Source organism: Heterocephalus glaber, unplaced genomic scaffold, assembly GCF_053883595.1.
Source record: "Heterocephalus glaber isolate CG9 unplaced genomic scaffold, H.glaber_assembly_v1.0 deba00001442, whole genome shotgun sequence".
NCBI classification, from domain to species: Eukaryota; Metazoa; Chordata; class Mammalia; order Rodentia; family Bathyergidae; genus Heterocephalus; species Heterocephalus glaber.
In genome coordinates this window covers 57,093,881-57,117,738 of record NW_028258296.1, presented here as the reverse complement: position 1 = coordinate 57,117,738, position 23,858 = coordinate 57,093,881, and the positions used below count along the sequence as shown (strand labels likewise).

The 23,858-nt window shown below is 48.9% G+C and overlaps 1 protein-coding gene and 2 pseudogenes across 2 annotated transcripts in view; all 3 read left to right on the top strand.

The window, feature by feature from the left end:
* LOC147827787 (NBPF family member NBPF12-like) overlaps window positions 1–16,944 on the top strand; it is a 46,751-nt gene extending 29,807 nt beyond the window's left edge. For both annotated transcript variants that reach the window (XM_087213391.1, XM_087213390.1), the window contains exons 12-25: window positions 818–872; window positions 1,449–1,570; window positions 6,030–6,242; window positions 8,161–8,260; window positions 9,051–9,265; window positions 10,149–10,203; window positions 10,780–10,901; window positions 11,868–11,937; window positions 12,584–12,786; window positions 13,654–13,723; window positions 14,370–14,572; window positions 15,440–15,509; window positions 15,947–16,058; window positions 16,198–16,944. In XM_087213391.1, the coding sequence (XP_087069517.1) occupies window positions 818–872; window positions 1,449–1,570; window positions 6,030–6,242; window positions 8,161–8,260; window positions 9,051–9,265; window positions 10,149–10,203; window positions 10,780–10,901; window positions 11,868–11,937; window positions 12,584–12,786; window positions 13,654–13,723; window positions 14,370–14,572; window positions 15,440–15,509; window positions 15,947–16,058; window positions 16,198–16,704 (2,117 nt within the window). In that variant the 3' untranslated portion in view covers window positions 16,705–16,944. The remainder of the gene's footprint in view (window positions 1–817; window positions 873–1,448; window positions 1,571–6,029; window positions 6,243–8,160; window positions 8,261–9,050; window positions 9,266–10,148; window positions 10,204–10,779; window positions 10,902–11,867; window positions 11,938–12,583; window positions 12,787–13,653; window positions 13,724–14,369; window positions 14,573–15,439; window positions 15,510–15,946; window positions 16,059–16,197) is intronic.
* On the top strand, window positions 1,577–3,265 carry LOC147827789 (mitotic-spindle organizing protein 1 pseudogene; annotated as a pseudogene).
* On the top strand, window positions 4,389–6,010 carry LOC147827788 (ras-related protein Rap-1A pseudogene; annotated as a pseudogene).
* Window positions 16,945–23,858: the final 6,914 nt, after the last annotated feature.

Sequence of the window (23,858 nt, the reverse complement as noted above, 5' to 3'; positions counted from 1 at the left end):
TGGGTGTCGATGTCATATTCAGAGGCATGGCAAAATCAAGGCCACCTGAGTGGGAACACAGGAGACAGAGTCACAGGGTGGAGGACTTAGCAGTCCACCTGTGTCCTTTCCTGAATGAAATGTGATGGGGTGAGGAGGGAGGCAGCCTCCATCCAGTGTGAAACCAGAGAAGGCAGATGTGGCAGGAGGGAGCTTTTTTGAGAACTAAGAAGGCAATTTCCCCACTCCTGGTCTCATGCTTTCTTCATTCCTGTGGTTGATCCACCATTTTGTTCTAAATTTCCACCTCTATGACCTATATAGAGTAAATGGGCCAATGGTATCCCTAGATGTCTTGTGTGGGAAGGCAATATTCAATAAAGCACATAGGGGTTGGTTCTGCTACTTGACACAGCAACAGGGATGAGGGAAATGTTGCTCTATGCTTTAATGCCTTTCCCAAGCAAGCAATGGTGAGATGCTGAGCCACTGGCCCTGCAGTCCTCCTCCGTGGCAGGCGGGACACACAGCTGTAGGAGACCTGGAGTGGCTGATATCTCTAGTAGGTGTTCATCTGGGTGGCACATGACCTTTTTTCTTTGCCCATTTAAATTCAGTATTTGCCATTAAGGAAACCCTCAGATCAAGGCCACCTAGGCTCCGGGTTTGGATCTGAATCCAAGGCAGGCCATTGGCCTTAAGACAAATGTGAGACCTTCCTGAACCCACACAGACAGACACAAGGTCTGTCGCTGCACCTGGTAGGCCACTGTGTTTCTATCAGCAGGTGAGTAGAGCTGCCTAGAGTCTCAACTGGCTGTTTTCACTTTGTTTGTAGATGAGCCCAAGCACGAATTGAGGGAGGAAGACTCAGTGGGATCACCGGCCCCCAGGTAACGCTGATCAGGGGAGGGGGCATCATGCACACTATGGAGAGGGTACCGGACAATGGACATAGTCAATGGACATAGAACCACTGCTGGTGACACTGGCTTCATTCACCCACCCACACTGCAGGGCCTGCCGGGTAGGTGTCCTGTTGGAGTCCATCCTGCTCAATGGGAAGGACCCGGGATCAGAAACCTCCCGGCTTTTCTGCAATGATTCATTCCCTTGTGGTTCACCAAGAGTTTGCCTGAGATGTTTGTGTTCTCGGCGTGCTTTGCCTTCACTTGATGGAGGGGTTTCCTAGCAAGTAAACAAACTCCCCATCCCCAAGAAACCTTCATACCCTGTCCTAACAGGAACAGAAAGGTGATGTTGGTGTCTTTAAATAGCTCAGGAGCATGTGTTCCCTGGGCCATTCCATGCCAAATAGAATAGGAAAAGAAGAGGCCACTGTCCATCAGGAAATGAGCTGTGTCAAACTTGGAAGGCCTTGTGGGCAAAGTCTCACAGAAATCTGCCTCAAAGTGCTCACCACTATCCCTAGGCCATTTCCATTCTAATCCCTTCTTCTGTCCCATCAGCGACCATCAAGGGAACCTCCTGACCCAGGAGCACACTGAAAAACTCCAGGAGCACGACTATGCGGAACAGTGGGCTGGCGGGGACGAGCCAGCCGAGCGGCTCCTACATGACCCTCTGTCAGGTGAGGGGTAATGGTCCTGGCTTCCATGAGTTTCACTGAGGTCCTGGCTCACAGCTGGCTCACAGCTGCTTCAAAGTTGCATTTTCCCAGCCTTCTCTTGCCCCTAGACGTTTGGGCCACAGCAAGATCATGACTTCCTGGTAGGATGACAGAGCAGGGCACAGGAGGGAGGAGCCAGTGTGAAGGGACAGGAGGCAGTTAGCTGAAAGGAGTAAAGCTCTTGGGAGCACATTCGTGTTTCTCAGGCGCTGTCCTGGTTCAGACTTGGCTTTGCCAGACGTGAGGAAGTGGTGGATGGGATTTCAGAAGAGAGGTGTCCATCTCTTCATCCCCAAATGGCGACAAATGTCTTGCATCCTAGCTATGGTGAGTGACATGGAGGAAATTCCCTAATTCCCCTCAAAAAGGCTAAAGTCCTTTTATGGGAGGTTGGAGGACTCTGATGCAGAGGAACCCGAGGGTGGGAGTGTTGGTCTACACTGAAAAACTTCCACATGGCGGGCACTCGTGGAGAACTCCGCAGAAGCTGCCCTGGCTGTGCCCTGTGGGCTGACCAGTACAGAGGGGCTTAGGTCACGGCTGTTTGTCCTTGTCTTAGAGAAGGGAACTGGTTCTATGTGAGAGCTCTGATGTGACATGCAGTATTGGGATTGTTCACCAATCTTGTGGCATTAGGAAGGACACAGTGGGAAATATCTGGTGGGAATCTAGGAAAGGATATGGTATCCTGGGAAGAAAAGGCTTTGTAACTGTGTCCTGTGTCTGCCCAGAAAAGGCCATGATGGCAATATACAAGATCGAAGATATTCTTCTGAAGAGTGAGGAAACCAAAACAGATAGTTTCTTTGAAAACAAAGTATAAGGGCCAGGGATTTAGCTCCATGGTTCCGTTGCCTGCCTCACAAACGCAAGGTCCCGAGATTGATCCACGGTACCAAATAAAACAAACAAACAAACAAACAAAGGAAGTATGGGGCCACTCACGTGGTAGTCCGTTTCTTCTACCATGGCACATAAATATTCATCTCTATACATTTTAATGGATTTCAGAGTAATGGCAAATATCCCAAAAATATCATGGCAGTTTTACATTTGCATAGTTTTACAATTTTCACTTGAGGAAATGCTTTAACATCTGCATTCATGATGGTGGGTGGGGTGGCCCACGCCTGTGATCCCTGCACCCGGGAGGCTGAAACAGGAGGATTGCCGTGAGTTTGAAGCCAGCCTGGCCTACACAGTGAGTACAAGGCCAGTTTAAACTACACAGTGAGAGCCTGTCTCAAACAAAACAAAACGAAACAAAACAAGATCTGCATTCATGCTAAGGAAATGGGGAGGTGACATCTGGCCAGCCCGGAGGAAATATATGGGAAATGACTTCTACTTTGACGATTTTATACACATATAAGAATGAAGAGGTCAGGCCCGGCTCCTGCCTCCCTCTGGGTGCACCATGGGGAGCGGCAGTTTGGCCGGAGTGGCGGCGGCGGCGAACCTCAACGTGGTGAGGGAGGCCATGGACGTTTCGCTTGAGAGTTCAAAAATTTTGACTACTGGTTTAGATATGGAAACTCTGTCTATTTGTGTACGACGTTGTGAACAAGGTATTAACCCAGAAGCTTTATCGTCGGTCACTAAGGAGCTTGAAAGGCTACTGAAGCACTAAAGGCTGCTGAAAATACGACAAGCTGACTTTCTGGAGAAATCTTGGTATGTCAAGCTCTGCAAGAGGATTGGAAGGTTGCATTATCGTCAAGAATGTACAGTAAAATGGCTGCATGCAGCAGTATAGACAAAATTTTCCTTTTAAAAAGAATTATAAAACCATAGGTTTATAAATCAATGGAAAGTGACTTACAGAGAACTATCAGATGTGTTTATATCACATCTTACTCATTTTTACCCTTGAAGTTTTAACTCATCAAAGTTAATTCTAGAATAAATTTTAGAAAATTTAGGATAGAATTGGTTCTGTTCCTGTAACAGAATCTCAGTGAAAAATTTTCTTTGCAAAGTTAAAAAGGATTTCATCAGATTTTACTGTTTCTTAAATTTTAAGCTTTGTTAGATGCCATTTAAATAATGGTACAAGAATTTACTTTTCAGTAGCATTTCTTTTTGTTCAGATGCCTGAATGATTTCAATAAGACTGAGCAATATTGAAATAGCCAGCTTCTCTGACATTTGAAAAATAAATGTTGGCTTTTGGCTAGTTCAACTTTTCATATATATGGCATCTTTACCAATTAAACTGAAAAGTCTTTTGGCAGAATGAGTTAAAAGACAGGACTTGTGATAAGCGTTTAACTGATAAACATGGCAAATACTGTTATTTATAAAATCAAAGAAAACACTTCTCTCAAACTCCAAATTTTGTGTATATTTGGGGGCTTTAAGAGTTGATGGTTTTATTTATGATTTTGTAGATTAATTTATGTATGAAACAAAGTAGGAAAATATACGGAAAAATGATTATGTTTACAGAGAGGACTTTCATGTCTCACATTTCTTAAATGTAAACATATTTTTAATGCACACTTAAGTAATATTTGAGAAAGCAAACAAAATAACAAAAGTGAAGTGTCACGTATGTGTCAGCTTTTAAAATAAAGCCGTTTTGGTGGAAAAAACAAAAAAAGAATGAAGAATGATAAACGTGCACGTGGCTTTGGGAAGAGGTTGGCGGTACCGACCCAAGGGTAACCAACTTTGAAAAGAGTGGCGGAGTGGGAGCCACCCCCTCAGTGGCGGCCTCCCAAAGACAGCAGGCAGCCTACCTGGCCACCCAGCTCAGGCAAGGGGAAGTGATGTCGAGATGCCCTTCCACCATGTCACCCCCTCATTCCATGGGTGCAACTGCAGACCTTTACCGGGGACCCTGTGCCCTTCTCCCTCCCCCTGGCCAGTGTCTGGGCTAAGGGCAAAGCCTTCAGCTCTGAGCTCGGCGCTCTGCGCTTTTCCGCTTTTATCCTCAGGAACTCTCGGGAGAGGGGCGGGGCTGGGGACGGGCCCGCGAGCTGCGTGCGCGCGCGCTCTGGAGGTCCCGCCTCTGCCGCTCCCCGGCTGCCGCCTTCCAGGAGGCGTGGGGAAGTCTGCTCTGACGGTCCAGTTTGTTCAAAGAATTTTTGTTGGCAAATACGACCCAACGATAGAAGAGTCCTACAGAAAGCAAGTTGAAATAGATTCCCAACAGTGTATGATAGAAATCCTGGATATAGCAGGGACAGAACAATTTACAGCGATGAGGGATTTGTATACGAAGAATGGCCAAGGGTTTGCGCTAGTATATTCCGTTACAGCTCAGTCTACATTTCATGATTTACAGGATTTGAGGGAAAGATTTCACGGGGTAAGGACACAGAAGATGCTCCAATGATTTGGGTGGGCAATAAATGTGACCTGGAAGATGAGCGAGTAGCTGGCAAAGAACAGGGCCAGAATTTAGCAAGACAGTGGTGTAACTGTGCCTTTTTAGAATCTTCTGCAAAGTCAAAAATCAGCGTTAATGAGGTATTTTATGACCTGGTCAGACAAATAAATAGAAAAACACCAGTGGAAAAGAAGAAGCCTAAAAAGAAATCATTGCTGCTCTAGATCTGAAGTCAGCAGCAGCTCTGAGCCAGATTATAGGAATGAAGAACTGTTGCCTAATGGGAAACTGCCAGCATTCCAGACTTCAAAAAATAAATCTGAAGAGGCTTCTCCTGTTTTATATAGTATGTGAAGAATTTAGATATTATATTGGTTTGCACCAGTTCCCTGGAGAAAAAAGTTGCTCTGTGTATTTCTCTTGGAAAGTAAGACAATAGCATTTCTCCTTTGCAATAGCAGTTATAACAGATGTGAAAATAAACATACTTGACTCTAATACAATTATACTAAAGAGCATGGATGCATTTCAAGTGTTAGATACTGCTACTATAATTAAATAATTTCATATTGACCTTTTTATCCTGATTCCTAGCTATAAGCACTAAAAAGTTGAACCATGATACTTTATATCTGTAATGATATCAATTATGGAATTTCTCCACCCACTGCAGCAGATAACTTTTTTGAGTCATTGACTTCATTTTATATTTTAAAAATTATGAAATATCATCTGTCATATTCTAGTTAAAATTGGGCATAATGCTTTGGAAAAATGGGTCGTTTATAGGAAAAAACCGGGATAACTGATTTCTATGGGTTTCAAAGCTAAAATATATAATATACTAAACCAACTCCAATATTGCTTCTTGTGTTTTACTGTCAGATTAAATTACAGATTTTATAGATGATTAAATCTTAGTACATTAAAAAAAAAGGAAAAAAAAAGAACTTTGAATTGTTGGGTGTTGAACAACTTTTTCTCAACAGTAAGTTGATACCTTCAGGTACTGTCATCCTCCAGTCCCCATAAACCTATTTGATACCATTTAATGGTAACTCCTCCTGTGTTCGGTTTTCCCCACAGCCCCGAGTGCCACCTCTTTTGCCGAGGATGCCTCCCTGGAGGCCCCCGGCAGCCCTTTGTGTGATCCGAGGGTGGAGATGAGCAGCCTGGAGGGCAGCCAGGAGTCCCGCTGTCCGCAGGAAGACAGCAAACAGGGACTTGAAGACCTCAAAGAAAATTCTCACTCACTGGACTCTCCTGCCTCCATCCTGGCCAAACTGCTAGAGAAATACAGTAAGTCCCACGGCTTCATAATCACCAAAGTGATGAACGATCATTTGGTTTCTGTCTGAGAAATGACATGAACGCTCTCCTAACTTGATTCTTCTCTTCCCCTCATGAAAACAACTTTTATCCCACATGCTTAGAAATGTGGAAGTTGGATTTTGCCCTCTACTTGCTGAGGATGGGAAAACCAAGGCTGACAGCGTTCAGCACTTCTCCTAGTTTACAGTGAGGTGCAGGGTGGGAGCAGGCGTCAAAATCCCCATTATTGACTTGTGGGGCAGGCATGGCAGTGTCTGCTTTCCTCAAGAATGCCCACGCCATTTTTATTAGGGTTACGACTGTACCCTATGAGGTCCCGCAAAAGACACGTAATGTCACCGTTGGCCCAGTGGTCTGGGACCACTGGTCTGCCACCCCATCCAAGCCTCTCTGGAGTGCTAGTTGGCAAAGCCCCGGGCTGACCATGCTGGGGAAACATGGTGATAGTGCACAGCAGATGTTTAACATGGGCTATGGAAGACTCCACTCCTGACTGAAACTGGCGTCCATAATTGTCACCATGGAGACCAGAGACTGCCCGGTTGGTGGGGTGGTCGTACTTCCTGAGGCACAGGCTCCTCTTAGGAGAACCTGAGGGCCTCTTGACAGTCTGTGGCAGTTATTTCTGGGTCATCGGGGAATCTGTAGCATCTGGTTTGTCTCTCCCTGAGCCGGTGAACTTTGCGGGACGTGGGAAAGACAGCAGGGCCAGGTGGACCTGGAAGTTCTCAGCTATGAGACCTAAGGTGGGAGTGAGAACAAGAGTATGTGAAGGAGACCATCGGCCCCAGTGAAACCCAGGCCCCTGCACAGGGCCGGCCTCCCCCCCACCAGTCAGCCTGCTGCAGGTGTGGTGAGAGGGGCTGAGGTGACTGAACAGGTCGGAAAGAACAGAAGGGGTCTGCGCACCTGTGAGCCCAGAGTTCCCTCACGGACCTGCAATTTTTACCTGACCAATGCACTGGCAGCGTTTTTTCAATTGCCAAGGACTCTGAGAGGAAAGTAACAACTGAACCATGTCAGGGATGTGGAGAGATTTGTGGTGGGAAAGGACAAGCTGTGTTTCATTCCCATCTTCCTTCAGACTTAGGCTATAAGTGCAGGAAAAACTTTGGAAGGAGATTCAGAGGAAAGACTTCCCCTGAGGTCCTGCGTGGCCACAGTGTGCGGGGCGTGGGTGCTGGGCTCGGCGGCGGGGCCCTGGGGTAGGTTTCTTGTCTTCCCGGCCCCTCGCGAGCCTCTGCCTTTCGCACGGTCTCAAGCAGTCTGAACCCACTTCTTTGAGTTGTGGCGAACGTGTGAGTGAATTCTGGTAAAGCCTCGAAACAGATCCTGACACAGAGTAAACGGGCACAGTTCCTCGTTGTTCCTTGTGCCCTACCACAAACTTAGTTGTTGTGGGGATTTATTTTCAGGTGGCTGTTTTCTTTTGCATTAGGTCTTACATGTGTTTTCAGATAAGATTTTCCTATCTTTGGAAAACCTGTCCTTTGCTGAAATCCTAACCCAAGGGAACTGTCAGCTCTGATCCAAGCGCATCAGACGTCTCTGCTTCATGCCCAGCTAAGCGTTTGAATGAAGAGGCTCAGGGCGTGACAATGACAGTGGCCCTGGATTCAGAGCACTGGCTTCTGCCTCTGCTTGTTGTCTGTTGAATCGTTCACCAGTTAACTTGCCTTTGAGCTTCACTGTCCTCACCTCTAGACTGGGGACCAGCAATGTTGTGTAGCTGAGCAGTTGGGCAACAGAAACATAGCGCCCCACACAGAGCCTGGAAGGGAGGCTGGGCGCGTCCTCGGGAGGGACGCTGCTCCTCCTCTTCAGGCAGTGTCTCCAGGATGATGTCAGGCTGTCCGCTGAGGCTGCTGGTTGTGTCTTTTCTCAGAGTTTCTAAACCTCAACGTCCCTGAGTCTCTCCCGAGGGAGAAGCAGCCGTGTGAGGCGGAGAAGCAGGAGGAGAAGGTGCCACTATCTGCGAAGATCAGGTAAGGGGTTTCCATGCCGGGCAGGTGGGTGGGAAGTGGGAAGCTCAGCCGGGAGAAGCAAGAGCAGTCTCCAGCCAGCAGAGGGGCAGAAAGCCAGGGCAGGCACACGTTTCACAATATTTTACAGGACAGGGAACACAGTCATGGTAGATGATGAAAGAACATCGTGATAGTCCTCCTTTGCACTTTGAAAAAACAACTGAGCACAAACTCACATAAGAAAACATTGAGAAATGAAACAACAGTGTGAGAATTGGTGTAGTTCCCACCTTTGGTGCTGTGCAGTCACCACCTCGCTGACTCTTCCTCAGACCACCTCCTGTCTCGTGACGCCTGTCAGCCTTTGGAGCAGAAGAATCTTCTGCTCCTGAGCCTGTGCAGCTCTGGTTCTTTCTTCCTGCATTTAACCCCGCCTCTCTCTGGGCCCATCTAAGGTTGTGGCATGGTGTCCCAGCACGGAGCAACAGTGTCTGTGTTGACACAGGAACATCCGTGGTCCCCCGAGGATCTGAGAGGGCATCTTTGGGAAGGAGATTCAGGGAGACAGACACCTGGCTGACTACGGGAGAGAAGATGAGGGGAAAGTTGTGAGATCCTACAGGAGCATTTTCTGACCCTAAGGAAACCTTTGTTTTGTCTTTCTCGACTTCATTTCCCCCAAGCGGGTCACCAAAAAGGTGCCTCAGTTCTGCTTCAAGGGCTTCTCGGCGATATCCTCGAAGTCTCTGTCAACGCCCATTTCATGTATTTTGCACCTCTCATGTTTATCTCTTTGTCGTGTCCCACTTAGGGAAGCCAGGATCCTGATTGAGGATCGGAAGCAGAGACTGTTCCTGTTAAGAAAGCAGTCACAACGTGGCCGAGAACTGTCCATTCACCCCAGTGACCTTCTCACCAACCCCCTCGAGTTGGATGACCCTCAGAGTGACCAGGGGCAGGGCCTCCGAGATGAGCTCGTGGAGGTGTGCAGGCCGGCGGAGCTCATTGCTCACAAGCCGAGTGCTGGTGAGAAGACCGCAGGCATGATTTCACTGGGTTGCTTCAAGGTCCACAGCTCTGGGGACACGAGTTTGGGTGTCGATGTCATATTCAGAGGCATGGCAAAATCAAGGCCACCTGAGTGGGAACACAGGAGACAGAGTCACAGGGTGGAGGACTTAGCAGTCCACCTGTGTCCTTTCCTGAATGAAATGTGATGGGGTGAGGAGGGAGGCAGCCTCCATCCAGTGTGAAACCAGAGAAGGCAGATGTGGCAGGAGGGAGCTTTTTTGAGAACTAAGAAGGCAATTTCCCCACTCCTGGTCTCATGCTTTCTTCATTCCTGTGGTTGATCCACCATTTTGTTCTAAATTTCCACCTCTATGACCTATATAGAGTAAATGGGCCAATGGTATCCCTAGATGTCTTGTGTGGGAAGGCAATATTCAATAAAGCACATAGGGGTTGGTTCTGCTACTTGACACAGCAACAGGGATGAGGGAAATGTTGCTCTATGCTTTAATGCCTTTCCCAAGCAAGCAATGGTGAGATGCTGAGCCACTGGCCCTGCAGTCCTCCTCCGTGGCAGGCGGGACACACAGCTGTAGGAGACCTGGAGTGGCTGATATCTCTAGTAGGTGTTCATCTGGGTGGCACATGACCTTTTTTCTTTGCCCATTTAAATTCAGTATTTGCCATTAAGGAAACCCTCAGATCAAGGCCACCTAGGCTCCGGGTTTGGATCTGAATCCAAGGCAGGCCATTGGCCTTAAGACAAATGTGAGACCTTCCTGAACCCACACAGACAGACACAAGGTCTGTCGCTGCACCTGGTAGGCCACTGTGTTTCTATCAGCAGGTGAGTAGAGCTGCCTAGAGTCTCAACTGGCTGTTTTCACTTTGTTTGTAGATGAGCCCAAGCACGAATTGAGGGAGGAAGACTCAGTGGGATCACCGGCCCCCAGGTAACGCTGATCAGGGGAGGGGGCATCATGCACACTATGGAGAGGGTACCGGACAATGGACATAGTCAATGGACATAGAACCACTGCTGGTGACACTGGCTTCATTCACCCACCCACACTGCAGGGCCTGCCGGGTAGGTGTCCTGTTGGAGTCCATCCTGCTCAATGGGAAGGACCCGGGATCAGAAACCTCCCGGCTTTTCTGCAATGATTCATTCCCTTGTGGTTCACCAAGAGTTTGCCTGAGATGTTTGTGTTCTCGGCGTGCTTTGCCTTCACTTGATGGAGGGGTTTCCTAGCAAGTAAACAAACTCCCCATCCCCAAGAAACCTTCATACCCTGTCCTAACAGGAACAGAAAGGTGATGTTGGTGTCTTTAAATAGCTCAGGAGCATGTGTTCCCTGGGCCATTCCATGCCAAATAGAATAGGAAAAGAAGAGGCCACTGTCCATCAGGAAATGAGCTGTGTCAAACTTGGAAGGCCTTGTGGGCAAAGTCTCACAGAAATCTGCCTCAAAGTGCTCACCACTATCCCTAGGCCATTTCCATTCTAATCCCTTCTTCTGTCCCATCAGCGACCATCAAGGGAACCTCCTGACCCAGGAGCACACTGAAAAACTCCAGGAGCACGACTATGCGGAACAGTGGGCTGGCGGGGACGAGCCAGCCGAGCGGCTCCTACATGACCCTCTGTCAGGTGAGGGGTAATGGTCCTGGCTTCCATGAGTTTCACTGAGGTCCTGGCTCACAGCTGGCTCACAGCTGCTTCAAAGTTGCATTTTCCCAGCCTTCTCTTGCCCCTAGACGCTTGGGCCACAGCAAGATCATGACTTCCTGGTAGGATGACAGAGCAGGGCACAGGAGGGAGGAGCCAGTGTGAAGGGACAGGAGGCAGCTGAAAGGAGTAAAGCTCTTGGGAGCACATTCGTGTTTCTCAGGCGCTGTCCTGGTTCAGACTTGGCTTTGCCAGACGTGAGGAAGTGGTGGATGGGATTTCAGAAGAGAAGTGTCCATCTCTTCATCCCCAAATATCGACAAATATCTTGCATCTGAGCTGTGGTGGATGACATGGACGAATTTGCCCAATTCCCCTCAAAAAGGCTAAAGTCCTTTTATGGGGGGTTGGAGGACTGCTTTGATGCAGAGGAACCGGAGGGTGGGAGTGTTGGTCTACACTGAAATACTATTACACGGAGCATGCTCCTGGGTAACTCCACAGAAGCTGCCCTGGCCGTGCCCTGTGGGCTGATAAGTACAGTAGGGCTTGGGTCATGGCTGTTTGTCCTTGTTAGAGAGGGGAACTAGCACCATATGAGAGCTCTGATATGACATGCAGTATTGTGATTGTTCACCAATCTTCTGGCATTAGGAAAGGTACAACAGGCAATGTCCCGTGGGAATGTAGGCAAGGATATGGCATCCTGGGAAGGAAGGCTGTGTTACTGCATCCTACTTCTGCCCAGAAGAGGCCACGATGGCAATTCACCAGGTCAAAGATATTCTTCTGAAGGATGATAAAACCAAGCCAGATAGTTTCTTTAAAGACAAAGTATGGGGCCACTCACTACAAGTCTGTCAGTTTCTTCTAATATGGTGCATACATATTCATATCAGCATGACCCACAACTACTCCATTTCTGATTGGACATTTCTGAATTTGCAGGATATAATAGAGACCAGAACGATGACCAAATAATGCATGAAACCTGTTCCATAGTTAATCAGGAGGGCAGGTAAGACATGGAGTTGGTCCCTGAGCAAAGGAGAATGTGTTCACATTCAGGCTGCCATGGAAACATGCACTGCTGACATCACAGTTCATTGCCCCACCCAGCCATGCCCTGGTCTTCTCAGAAAGGCTGTGACTTGGCCTCTGAGACTTGTAGTTGGTGTGGGTCAGTGTCAGGGCATTTCCTGTCCTCCCTCCTCACACCCGTCCTCCCGGGTGCAGTAACTCGGCAGGGTGAGTCCCTCCTGCAAGGACACACTTCCCCTCAGGTGACTGGCAGGGATTTCACAGCATAGAGGCCATTGTTGTGCCCAGCGTCACCAATTCATAGGAAAAGAAATTCCAAGGAGCCTATGTGATTACAGGTCTGAAGGATCTACCTGGCTGTATATTCACTTTCTTTTTTTTTTTTTTGGTACTGGGGATCAAACTTGGGACCTTGCCCTTGTGAGGCAGACACCAGAACCACTGAGCTAAATCCCTGGCCCTGTATATTCACTTTCAACGAACTGATGCACAGTTTCCCGGAATGGACCTGAATTGTGTTTTGAAGGCCTTAGCAGGACTCTCTCCTAGAAATGTCTCCCAGTGCCCTCGTCAGGTATCTGTGTTGAGTTCTAACTATACATTTTCTCCTCTATTCTCCTCAGGAAGCTCCACGTTTCCCTAAAATACCATGCAGGGGTGGTGGCGCAGGAGGTGAAGCAGTGGATGGAGAAGAGAAGAGACGGCTCCATTATGCTCCATCATCACCTCAAGTGCCTCCTCATGCCAGGGGTCACGTATAGACACCAGGAACACCTGTCTCAATGGCCCCAGCTGATGGAGCGCCTTGCCCACAGGCTTGGGCAAGGTGAGGTCGCCTCAGCCCCCGTTAGCCCTGGGCTTCTCCAAGGGGCACACCTCATGTGCACCAGCCAAGTGTGTGTCAGTCCTCTTGCTTCTCCATTTCCCCGGGAGCCTCACCAGATCAGGACTACCCCAGAGGGAGACCGGGAGAAACATGAGGGGTTGAGCCCATGGCCCTGCAGACCTTGCCTTCCTCCCTGGGAGAAGGAGGCAGACAGACAGCTGGCAGCATCCATTTAATATCCTCCCAGGAAGAAGTTAGGCTTGGCTGCTCACATTGAGAGCAGCCTGGGCTGGGAGGATTTCCCCAGCTTCCCCAGCTGCTAACTTCTCTGTGGGGTGGTAGAGATGGATCCTCCAGGCTCTCTGTTTCCTCATCTCTGTGGTTACAATATGTGTGGCATGGAGGTTGTAGCATTTAAATTGGGAAATGTCACTAGTGTCAGCCCTGTGGGCTGACCAGTACAGAGGAGCTTGGGTCACAGCTGTTTGTCCTTGTCTTAGAGAAGGGAACTGGTTCTATATGTGGACTCTGATGCAACATGCAGTACTGTGACTGCACCAGCCTGTGGAATTAGGAAGGACACACTAGGAAATGTCTGCTGGGAATCTGGGCAATGTTATGGTATCCTGGGAAGAAGGCTTTATAACTGTATCCCACTTCTGCCCAGAAGAGGCCACGATGGCAATTCACCAGGTCAAAGATATTCTTCTGAAGGATGATAAAACCAAGCCAGATAGTTTCTTTAAAGACAAAGTATGGGGCCACTCACTACAAGTCTGTCAGTTTCTTCTAATATGGTGCATACATATTCATATCAGCATGACCCACAACTACTCCATTTCTGATTGGACATTTCTGAATTTGCAGGATATAATAGAGACCAGAACGATGACCAAATAATGCATGAAACCTGTTCCATAGTTAATCAGGAGGGCAGGTAAGACATGGAGTTGGTCCCTGAGCAAAGGAGAATGTGTTCACATTCAGGCTGCCATGGAAACATGCACTGCTGACATCACAGTTCATTGCCCCACCCAGCCATGCCCTGGTCTTCTCAGAAAGGCTGTGACTTGGCCTCTGAGACTTGTAGTTGGTGTGGGTCAGTGTCAGGGCATTTCCTGTCCTCCCTCCTCACACCCGTCCTCCCGGGTGCAGTAACTCGGCAGGGTGAGTCCCTCCTGCAAGGACACACTTCCCCTCAGGTGACTGGCAGGGATTTCACAGCATAGAGGCCATTGTTGTGCCCAGCGTCACCAATTCATAGGAAAAGAAATTCCAAGGAGCCTATGTGATTACAGGTCTGAAGGATCTACCTGGCTGTATATTCACTTTCTTTTTTTTTTTTTTGGTACTGGGGATCAAACTTGGGACCTTGCCCTTGTGAGGCAGACACCAGAACCACTGAGCTAAATCCCTGGCCCTGTATATTCACTTTCAACGAACTGATGCACAGTTTCCCGGAATGGACCTGAATTGTGTTTTGAAGGCCTTAGCAGGACTCTCTCCTAGAAATGTCTCCCAGTGCCCTCGTCAGGTATCTGTGTTGAGTTCTAACTATACATTTTCTCCTCTATTCTCCTCAGGAAGCTCCACGTTTCCCTAAAATACCATGCAGGGGTGGTGGCGCAGGAGGTGAAGCAGTGGATGGAGAAGAGAAGAGACGGCTCCATTATGCTCCATCATCACCTCAAGTGCCTCCTCATGCCAGGGGTCACGTATAGACACCAGGAACACCTGTCTCAATGGCCCCAGCTGATGGAGCGCCTTGCCCACAGGCTTGGGCAAGGTGAGGTCGCCTCAGCCCCCGTTAGCCCTGGGCTTCTCCAAGGGGCACACCTCATGTGCACCAGCCAAGTGTGTGTCAGTCCTCTTGCTTCTCCATTTCCCCGGGAGCCTCACCAGATCAGGACTACCCCAGAGGGAGACCGGGAGAAACATGAGGGGTTGAGCCCATGGCCCTGCAGACCTTGCCTTCCTCCCTGGGAGAAGGAGGCAGACAGACAGCTGGCAGCATCCATTTAATATCCTCCCAGGAAGAAGTTAGGCTTGGCTGCTCACATTGAGAGCAGCCTGGGCTGGGAGGATTTCCCCAGCTTCCCCAGCTGCTAACTTCTCTGTGGGGTGGTAGAGATGGGTCCTCCAGGCTCTCTGTTTCCTCATCTCTGTGGTTACAATATGTGTGGCATGGAGGTTGTAGCATTTAAATTGGGAAATGTCACTAGTGTCAGCCCTGTGGGCTGACCAGTACAGAGGAGCTTGGGTCACAGCTGTTTGTCCTTGTCTTAGAGAAGGGAACTGGTTCTATATGTGGACTCTGATGCAACATGCAGTACTGTGACTGCACCAGCCTGTGGAATTAGGAAGGACACACTAGGAAATGTCTGCTGGGAATCTGGGCAATGTTATGGTATCCTGGGAAGAAGGCTTTATAACTGTATCCCACTTCTGCCCAGAAGAGGCCACGATGGCAATTCACCAGGTCAAAGATATTCTTCTGAAGGATGATAAAACCAAGCCAGATAGTTTCTTTAAAGACAAAGTATGGGGCCACTCACTACAAGTCTGTCAGTTTCTTCTAATATGGTGCATAAATGTTCATATCACCGTGTCCCAGAGATACTCCATTTCTGATTGGACATTTCTGAATTTGCAGGATATAATAGAGACCAGAACGATGACCCAATAATGCATGAAACCTGTACCATAGTTAATGAGGAGGGCAGGTAAGACATGGAGTTGGTCCCTGAGCAAAGGAGAATGTGTTCACATTCAGGCTGCCATGGAAACATGCACTGCTGACATCACAGTTCATTGCCCCACCCAGCCATGCCCTGGTCCTCTCAGAAAGGCTGTGACTTCCCCTGAGACTTGTAGTTGGTGTGGGTCAGTGTCAGGGCATTTCCTCATCTCCCTCCTCACACCCGTCCTCCCGGGTACGGTAACTCGGGAGGGTGAGTCCCTCCTGCGAGGACGCACTTCCCCTCAGGTGACTGGCAGGGATTTCACAGCATAGAGGCCATTCACATTCAAGAAATTGATGCACAGTTGCCCAGAATGTCCCAAAATTGTCTTTTGATGGCCTTAGCAGGAGTCTCTCCTAGAAATGTCTGTCAGCTCTCACTGAGTTCTAACTACATTTTTCTCCTCTGTCCTGGGGTAGCAATTTACATCTTTCTCTTCAAAGTGGGGAGCAAGCACTGGCCCAGAGATTAAGGAAGCGGCTGCAGAGAAGGAGAGATGGGTACATCTTCCACTGTCAACACCTCAGGTACCTCCTCACAGAAGCTGTCCCTGACACACAGCGGGAATGGCTAGCTCAGTGGTGCCAGAGGGCCAAGCACCTTGCCAGCAGGCTCAGGGAGTGGGTGGCAGTCGCAGGCTCTCACTAACCCTGGGCCTTCACCAAGGTACCTAGCTCCTGTGAGACTCCACGGGTCCAGCCAAGTTCCTCTGCTCTCCTGCCACCTGGATTTCCCTGGGAGCCTTGACAGATGCGGAGTACCTTGCAGCAAGGTCAGAGAAGGCCACGTTGGGTGGAGGCCGTGGCCGTGCAACTCTCACCTTCCTCCCTGGTGGAACGCGGTGTGCGCCGCAGGCAGCGTGTGTCCAGCATCCTCAGGCCCATGTGTATGGGCTCTCATGGGGCGGTGGTTTCCTCCTCCCCTGGAAATGAGTTGGTTTGAGTCAGAGGCATGGAGATTTGTTGAGCCACTGACCCTGCAGTCCACCTCTGTGGCAGCCCGAGTGCACCTGGTCTCCAGGACTGCTGGTCTGAGTCACATCCACAGATCGGGGCCACTTAGCCTCATGGTTTGGTCCAGAACACGTTGCTGGCCGTTTCTGTTAAGACAAACTTGTCACCTCCCGAACTCAGAAAATGTCTCTGTCCCTGATAGGCACTCCTTTCCCAGAAAGTGAGAAGTCCTTCCTAGTGTCCTCGTTGGCTGTTTTGAATTTCACAAAATTAAATTTTTTGACTGTTCATGAAAACCAGGAGCGTGAGGAAATTTGTGAGGAAGAATTTGGCAAAGATTCATGACACCAGGGTCCCGTGAATTCTGGCTTTTACCACTTAACGTTCACCTACCCAAGCCCATGACGCATTCCTCTTTTGTTAACTTAGTTTGTTTTAAATCTAAAATAAATAAATAAAATGTATAGTCTCACGTGTTTGAAGGGTCTACTTTCATCTACAGTTTCCTTTTTATTTTCTTTTTTCCTGTGATTCTCCCTCTTTGTCATTTACTTGAGGTTGCCGAGGGGTTTTTCCTGCGGGATGTTCTGCAGTCTGTGTTTGTCTGATTTGTCCCTTCGTGTATTTTACATGTGGTTCTCTCACGCGTCCTTCCTTTCTGTTTGTGTTGGTACCTACAGCCATGTCTGGCTAGTGAGGAAAAGCAGGACCCTCTGGAACTGAAAACACTTCAGCAGCTACTTTTTAACATCTCAGAAACAGAGAACACAACAGAAAGAATCCTTTGCATTATTACACGGTGACAAAACAATGTTGTGTTAGAAAAGCTATCAATCTTTTAAAGAAAAAGGTATTTTATATTGCTTTGATTATTCACTTACATTCAAATGAGTCCTAAATGAAATGATACTGGGAGTTCACTCCCACCTTGCACTGGCCTTGGGTGAAATGCTCACCAGTCACATATGGGCAGCAGCTTCCCGGGAAGATCGCCCTCTTGCTCCTGACATCTGCGCCCCACAAGGCCAGGCCTCTTGCTCGGTGCTCCTCACCCTGGGGCCTTCCTGCCACAGCTGCCCCCAAGGAGCTTGGAGGAAGGCTGGGTCTGGGCTCCACTTTTCCCCGAACAGTTGACTCCTTGAGCTTTGAAGTGGGAGAAAGTCAGCAGTGCCTGTCACTTCCCTCTATTACTCTTGTAACCCTCAGGAGGTGAAAGCGGAGCCTCCCCCTCATCTCCCAGCCTGGTGCTCAGCAGCCCTCAGGGGCTGAATGGCAGCCCCACAGCAGCTGCCAATGTCTCTCACTGGCCTGTGGCGAGGCAGGAAACCCTCTATCTTGGAGGGCGACCTCCAGCTGGAGAGTCCAGAACTGCCCTTGCTGCTGTGCTTGCTGATACAACATCCCCAGGACAGGTAGAGGACAGCTGCTTGCTGATGAGCTTGATAGAGGGTCCCTCGAAGCATGGTTGAGGCCTGATCCCGTTAAGTCTGGGGCTGCCCTCCGCAACTCCCCCATGGACTCCCCATGGCTGAGAAGCCAGTGTTTGAAGGACCGGAAGAGGCACAATTTAAGGGAACTCCCCCAAACTGGCCTCCCGTAGGATCCGGGGCCTGCTTTCTCCTCAGACTTGGCCGCTTGCCAAGGGAAACCCCCTTGCTCAGTCTTCATGGGGCCTGCTGACCGTGGCTGTGGGAACCCCTTTCATCTCCCTGGATGAAAGCTCCGGGTGAGGTTTTATGTGGTAGGGAGAAGGGTAAAGTTTGGGCTTGAGGTTGCCAGTAGCAGTACTACAGGAACGGTTACAAAAATAAAGAGGCCTTGGCGAGGGACGACTGTGCCTCCCAAGAAGTGAGCCACGTCTCGCTGCAGGTGGAAGCCACAGAGTCACTGGGGAGGCCGGAGAGAACGCCTCTGTACTAAATAACAGGTAGTAAAGGTATCTGACATAAGCTCATTCTCAGAAAGCAAGCCAGTAAACAAGCAGGGACGGTGGGAGTGGGGGGCGGGGCTCTCGGGTTTCCAAAGGAGTAGAAGGAAGGGGAGAAAATCCGGGCCTTGGGGCACTCATGAGGATGTGCCCTGCCCATCAAGGAAGGCCCGGGCCAGGGTCTTCCCTTGTCCCCAGTGTCACTTGATCCCTCTGGAGGCTCTGTCCTCCGTCTGTTACCCTCACCATGGCACCATCAGCCAGCCATCAAAGGAACCTCCTGTGTACAGCTGCCCCATGGGGATGCCCTCAAGGGCTGCTTCCTCTCTTTGACCTTTTCCCTGGTTTCCTAGCTCCCTCCACTCACCCTGCATTCATGCTGACCCTCTGTGCCACCCCTCCAGTCTCCATCTGCTTCTTCCTTCTACTGTCCTGCTTTGCGCTGAGGTGGCCCGCCATCAAGATCTGTAAGAAAAACCCCACCCCTGGCCTCTTGCCAAAAGTTCTTAAAACATTAACGCCACAAAAGCTTCTAGAGGATTTTGTTTGTCCTTGAGTCTGTTGTTGACTCCCAGTTCTTTCCTGGCCTTGCACTCTGACCTGGCTGGTCTCCACAGCACCCCTCACCTCTTCCTGCTGCTTTCTCATTGACCTGTTGTTCTAGGGCCAGCAGGCTGCTTGGGGACAATTGTAGAAATCCCAATCCCAATCCTGGGTATAGGGAGGTTGTCCCCGGAGAAGCTCCCAGGGCCTCTTCCTTCTTCTGGCTCAGGCAGTACCTGGGCTTCCTGGCCAGGGGTGGACAGGGCCCTCCCAGGCGACAGCAGCATCTGCATCTGGGGAGCTGCAGGGCTTCCGCCCCAATCCGATCTTCCTTTCCCTGGGCAGAAGCCAAGGCAAAACTGGTGACTCCAAGCTTCACAGCAGGAAGTGGTGGGTGGGGAACACCCTGAGCTGACCCTAGTGGGCATGATCACCAGGATGGCTCCCTTGCCCAAAGCAACACGTGTGTGTTCATGCTCCAGTGTGTGCGTGTGTCTGTTTGTGCAAAAGCAGGGCTGGGCAGGGGGGCCCACGTTTGTTTCTGCTGTTGTCAGTCCCAGGAAAGCACAGTCTTGGAGGAGGCAAGTAGCTGCCTGACAGCTGGACCTGGGTGGTGGTTGTGTAACTATTGTTCCTGAACTCTGGCCTCTGGGAACAGAAAGTGGATCCCTTGGGCCACGAGGAGGGTGTGGGGTGCAGGGAGCCACCTTGCAGGAGGGCAGGCCATGGCTAGGTACCCCGTTTCTCCCACCCTCAGCCAGATTTCTTTGAGCCCCTATAACCAACCAGATCCCAAGACCATTGATAGGCAGATGGGGACGTGAGGCAAACCAGACCAAACCCAGTGAATAGAAAGGAGAAGTTGATTAAATTAGTCTCTGAATAATTTAATGTAAAACAATTGGTATTCATTATCTCTAGGGAAACTAAAATGAAAGAGAAGCCATAAAAGTCTAGCACAAGGGAGCGTTAGCAGGGAGAAAGGAGAATTCAAATGCACAAAGCACCTAGGATACATCCTAACCCTGCCTGCACATTCCCATTTCATCTTTGCTATGGTCTCCTGGGTAATACCGTCTCGCTTTTACCTCGGAAGAAACCGAGGCCCAGAAAGGGTGAAGGCCCCTGTTAGATGGAAGAGCAGGATTCCTGCCCAAGTCCGCTGATTGCAGAACACAGTTTTTGTTGTAACTCCATGCCATTTCATGTTTTTTGTTTTGCTTTGTTTGGTTCAGTGGGAAAGGAATGTAAGGAGGCAGAACCAGAAAGAAACGCACAAAGCTGGGAGATTTGGTTTTTAGGAAGCCCCGGGACAGAGAGACTCTTCTGAGGAGAGAGAAGTGGAGAAGCAATTGTCTGCTCAACTGAGTGGTGAGAAATGGGGGCGCGGTGGTGGCGGAGGCCTCTTTGCTGCCGAAAAAGAGACCAGAAGGCTCTGTGTCCAATGGCCTCCTGGGTGCTAGGCTAGTGCTCGCTCTCTGAGTTACATCCCCAGCCCCCGATGTTTTATTCCCTATCCCTTTACACAGTTTGTATTTTGAGACGGGTCTCACTAAGTTGCCCAGGCTGGGCTTGAACTTGTGACCTTCCTGCCCCAGCTTCCTGAACAGCTGGGGTTACAGGTGTGCACTACCACACCAGATACTTTCATATTTTAACAATAATGAGCGTAGAGTACTTTTGTAAGTAGAAGCCCAGATAAAAGTATTGAAGGGGGAATGTAAGAAGAAAGGATGAGAGCAAATCAGACGTGGGAGAGGGCCGCAGTGGGAGCCGCCCTGGGGAGCAGCCCCAGCCCTGACCTTCCACCGCAGCTCTCCCGGCCACCTGCTGGCTCTGCCTCTGGGAGACCCACGTGCAGGTTGCTCACTCACTCGCCCACTCATTCTTGCACTCCGCAGATATTTCTGGAGCCCTGGTTGAGTGCCAGGGATGGTAGACAAAACGGTAAACAAGGCAATGTTGCTGCCTTTGTAGAGATGGCATTCTAGGGAGGAAAGCCAAGGATCAGGCAAATATATAGATAAATAGCATTTCAGATGAGCACTATGAAGGAAGTAGGATAACTTTAAGGACAACAGGACCACATTCCATAGGGTAGTCTGGTGTGTTCAGGTAGGGATTTATATGCAAACAAGCAACAAAACTAAATAAAAAACGAAGCACCCACCCCAAACCACAAATGTATGGAAAATGCATGCAAAGCACACCAAGGAAGCAGCTTGCAGAAGCTTGAGCAGCACTGGCTGGACAGGTTGAAGTTTTCCTCGGCTAAGCAGAGCTTCTGAACCCTGTCCTCCTCATTTCTCCTCTCATTAACAGATTAAGTTCACGCCCCTGGGGTGGGAGCGGCCCTGCCTTGCAGGCTCGCAAGAAACCAGAGCAGCATACAGCTTTTTCTTCATTTTACATGGTGAAACAGAGTATTACCAACTCACTTTGTTTGTATATTTTTTGTACTGGGCTCGAACTCGGGACCTTGTGCTTGCGAGGCAGGCGGTGGCACCACTGAGCTAAATCTCCAGCTACCAACTCACTTTGATGTTCCTGCTCTCCTGTTTGTCTCTGAAGAAGAGTTAATACAAATGATGTCCTGTGCCAGGAAAATGCTGCCTAGGAAGAGCCAGATTGGAGAGGAACCTGGTGTACCAGGGTGGGCTTCCTCCCACCTACACACCACTCAGATACCATCCTGTAGGCCAGCTGTGGATACCTGAAACTTCACAATTAGCAGCTTATGTCTTTGTATTAAGGTGGCCTTTTCTATCTCTGGGCTACAGGGTATCGTGGGGTAGTAATTCCTTAAACTCAGTTTTGTCAGCAGCAGGCTTCCTGGTGGGCAGTTCTGAGGAGAGGCTCAGGGCCTAGGGATAAGGGCCACGGAAACCACTAAGGGTGAAAGAAGTTTTTTCTGTTTGCTTTTGTCGTACTGAGAATTGAACTCAGGGCCTTTGTACTGAGCTCCACCCTCAAGTCCACTTTGTTTTTAATTTTGAGACAGGGGCTTCCTAAATTGCCCAGGTTGGCCAAGAACTTGTGATCCTGCTGCCCCAGCCTCCTGAATCGCTGGATTACAGCCATGGGCCACTGAGCCAGGTAGAAATAAAGTATTTAAAAAGCAACTGATCGAGGAAGGGTCTAACTAGAACAGAAGTTCTGCCTCCTTACACATCTAAGGTACAAGAAGAAAAGAGGAACTGGCAGAAGAGGTAGCAGCCTCTTTGGTTATGAGGACACAGGTGAAAAAGCTTTCTCTCACCACGCCCTCCCTCTGGCCTTCCTCCCTTGCCAAGCCTGGCACCGCAAGGGCTGAGGCAAGGACCATAAAATGCTTTTATGCAATAGTCTCCTCTTCTACAGAGGGTTTGCTCCTGTCAGAGCACCTGGGAAGAAAATTACATCAGTCTTGCTTAATGGCCCAACTTAAGCCATCAAAACCCCTAATAAAGCTTCTATTTTGGACATGTTACAAAACTGTAAATAAAATATCCACAGAAAAAGAAAAGCTCTTTGATTTGGGCCTGAGAAGGACCTTTGGTCCCTGGAGTCATATCCTGAATCACAGTTTCTTTACTAAGGCTTAGGACAGGCAGAAACCAATCCTTTCCTTCTCTGGGGAGCCCAGGCCCCTGATTTTCACCTCAGCACCTGGGGGCTCCCTGAGAAGGAGGAGGGGTTCCTTCTCCCAGTGCCCCAGAAAGGCAGGTGGCTAGACATGTAGGAGAACATTTTTAGAAGGCAATATAGCAACACCTAGTTCCATTCAAATGGAAATCCAGTTCTAGTGATCTACTCTATGGAAATGGACAAGTGTACAAGCATGTGAATAAGATTATCATTGCAATATTGTTCATAATAGTGAAAATCTGGGAACAACCAAAAAGGAAATGGTGTAAAGAAGCACAAGCTTAAATATCGTATGGTTTCTCATTTATGAGAAACCCAAATTATAAATAGCAAAATAAAAAAAACACATTTTCTTTATCCAGTCTCCAGTTGATGGGCAATTGGGCTGTTTCCAAGTTTTAGCTATTACAAACTATGCAATGTGGGTTTTTTAGAAGTTGGTTTATTTATTTATTTATTTATTTATTTATTTATTTGTAATGGGGATCAATCTCAGGACCTTGCGCTTTCCAGGCAGGTGCTGTGCCACTGAGCTAAATCCCCAGCCCTGCAATGTGGTTTTTTAAAAAAAGTAAAATGCAGTACTACTCAGTCATAAAGAGTGAGAGACTATGGGCTGGGGATTTAGCTCAGTGGTTCCGCTGCCTGCCTTGCAAGTGGAAGGACCCGAATTTGATCCCCGGTACCAAAAAAAAAAGTGAGAGACTAGAGACATTTATAGCTAAATGGATGCACATTGAGGAGATACTTTTAAGTGAAATAAATAGGACACACATGTGTAAATACCAAATAGTTTCTCTGGTGTGAGAAACTGAAAGTGTAAATAAGGACTAAAAGGTATAATAAGGTGAAATAGGAAGAAAGGGGGCAGAGGTGAAGTGGGAGGGGTAGGGGAAAGGAAAGAAGGGAATGGAATTAATATGAGAAAATGAAAAAATGGAAACAAAGTCTTTGTAAATTGGGAGGGATGGAGGGGTTGAAGGGAGGGCAGGGGAAGGAGGAAAAATAAGATCCAAGATAGGGCTGGGGATTTAGCTCAGTGGTTCTGCCGCCTGCCTCGCAAACGGAAGGACCCGAGTTCGATCCCCGTTACCAAAAAAAAAAAAAAAAAGAACCAAGAGAGAGTACGTAAAGGTACAAATTTCCAATGATGAGTGTCATTATATTGTATACCTAAAATTAATTTAAAAAAAAAGCCCCTGGCGTGGCGGCCCACACCTGGAATCCCAGCACTTGGGAGGTGGAGGCAGGAGGGTTGCTGTGAGTTTGAGGCCAGTGTGG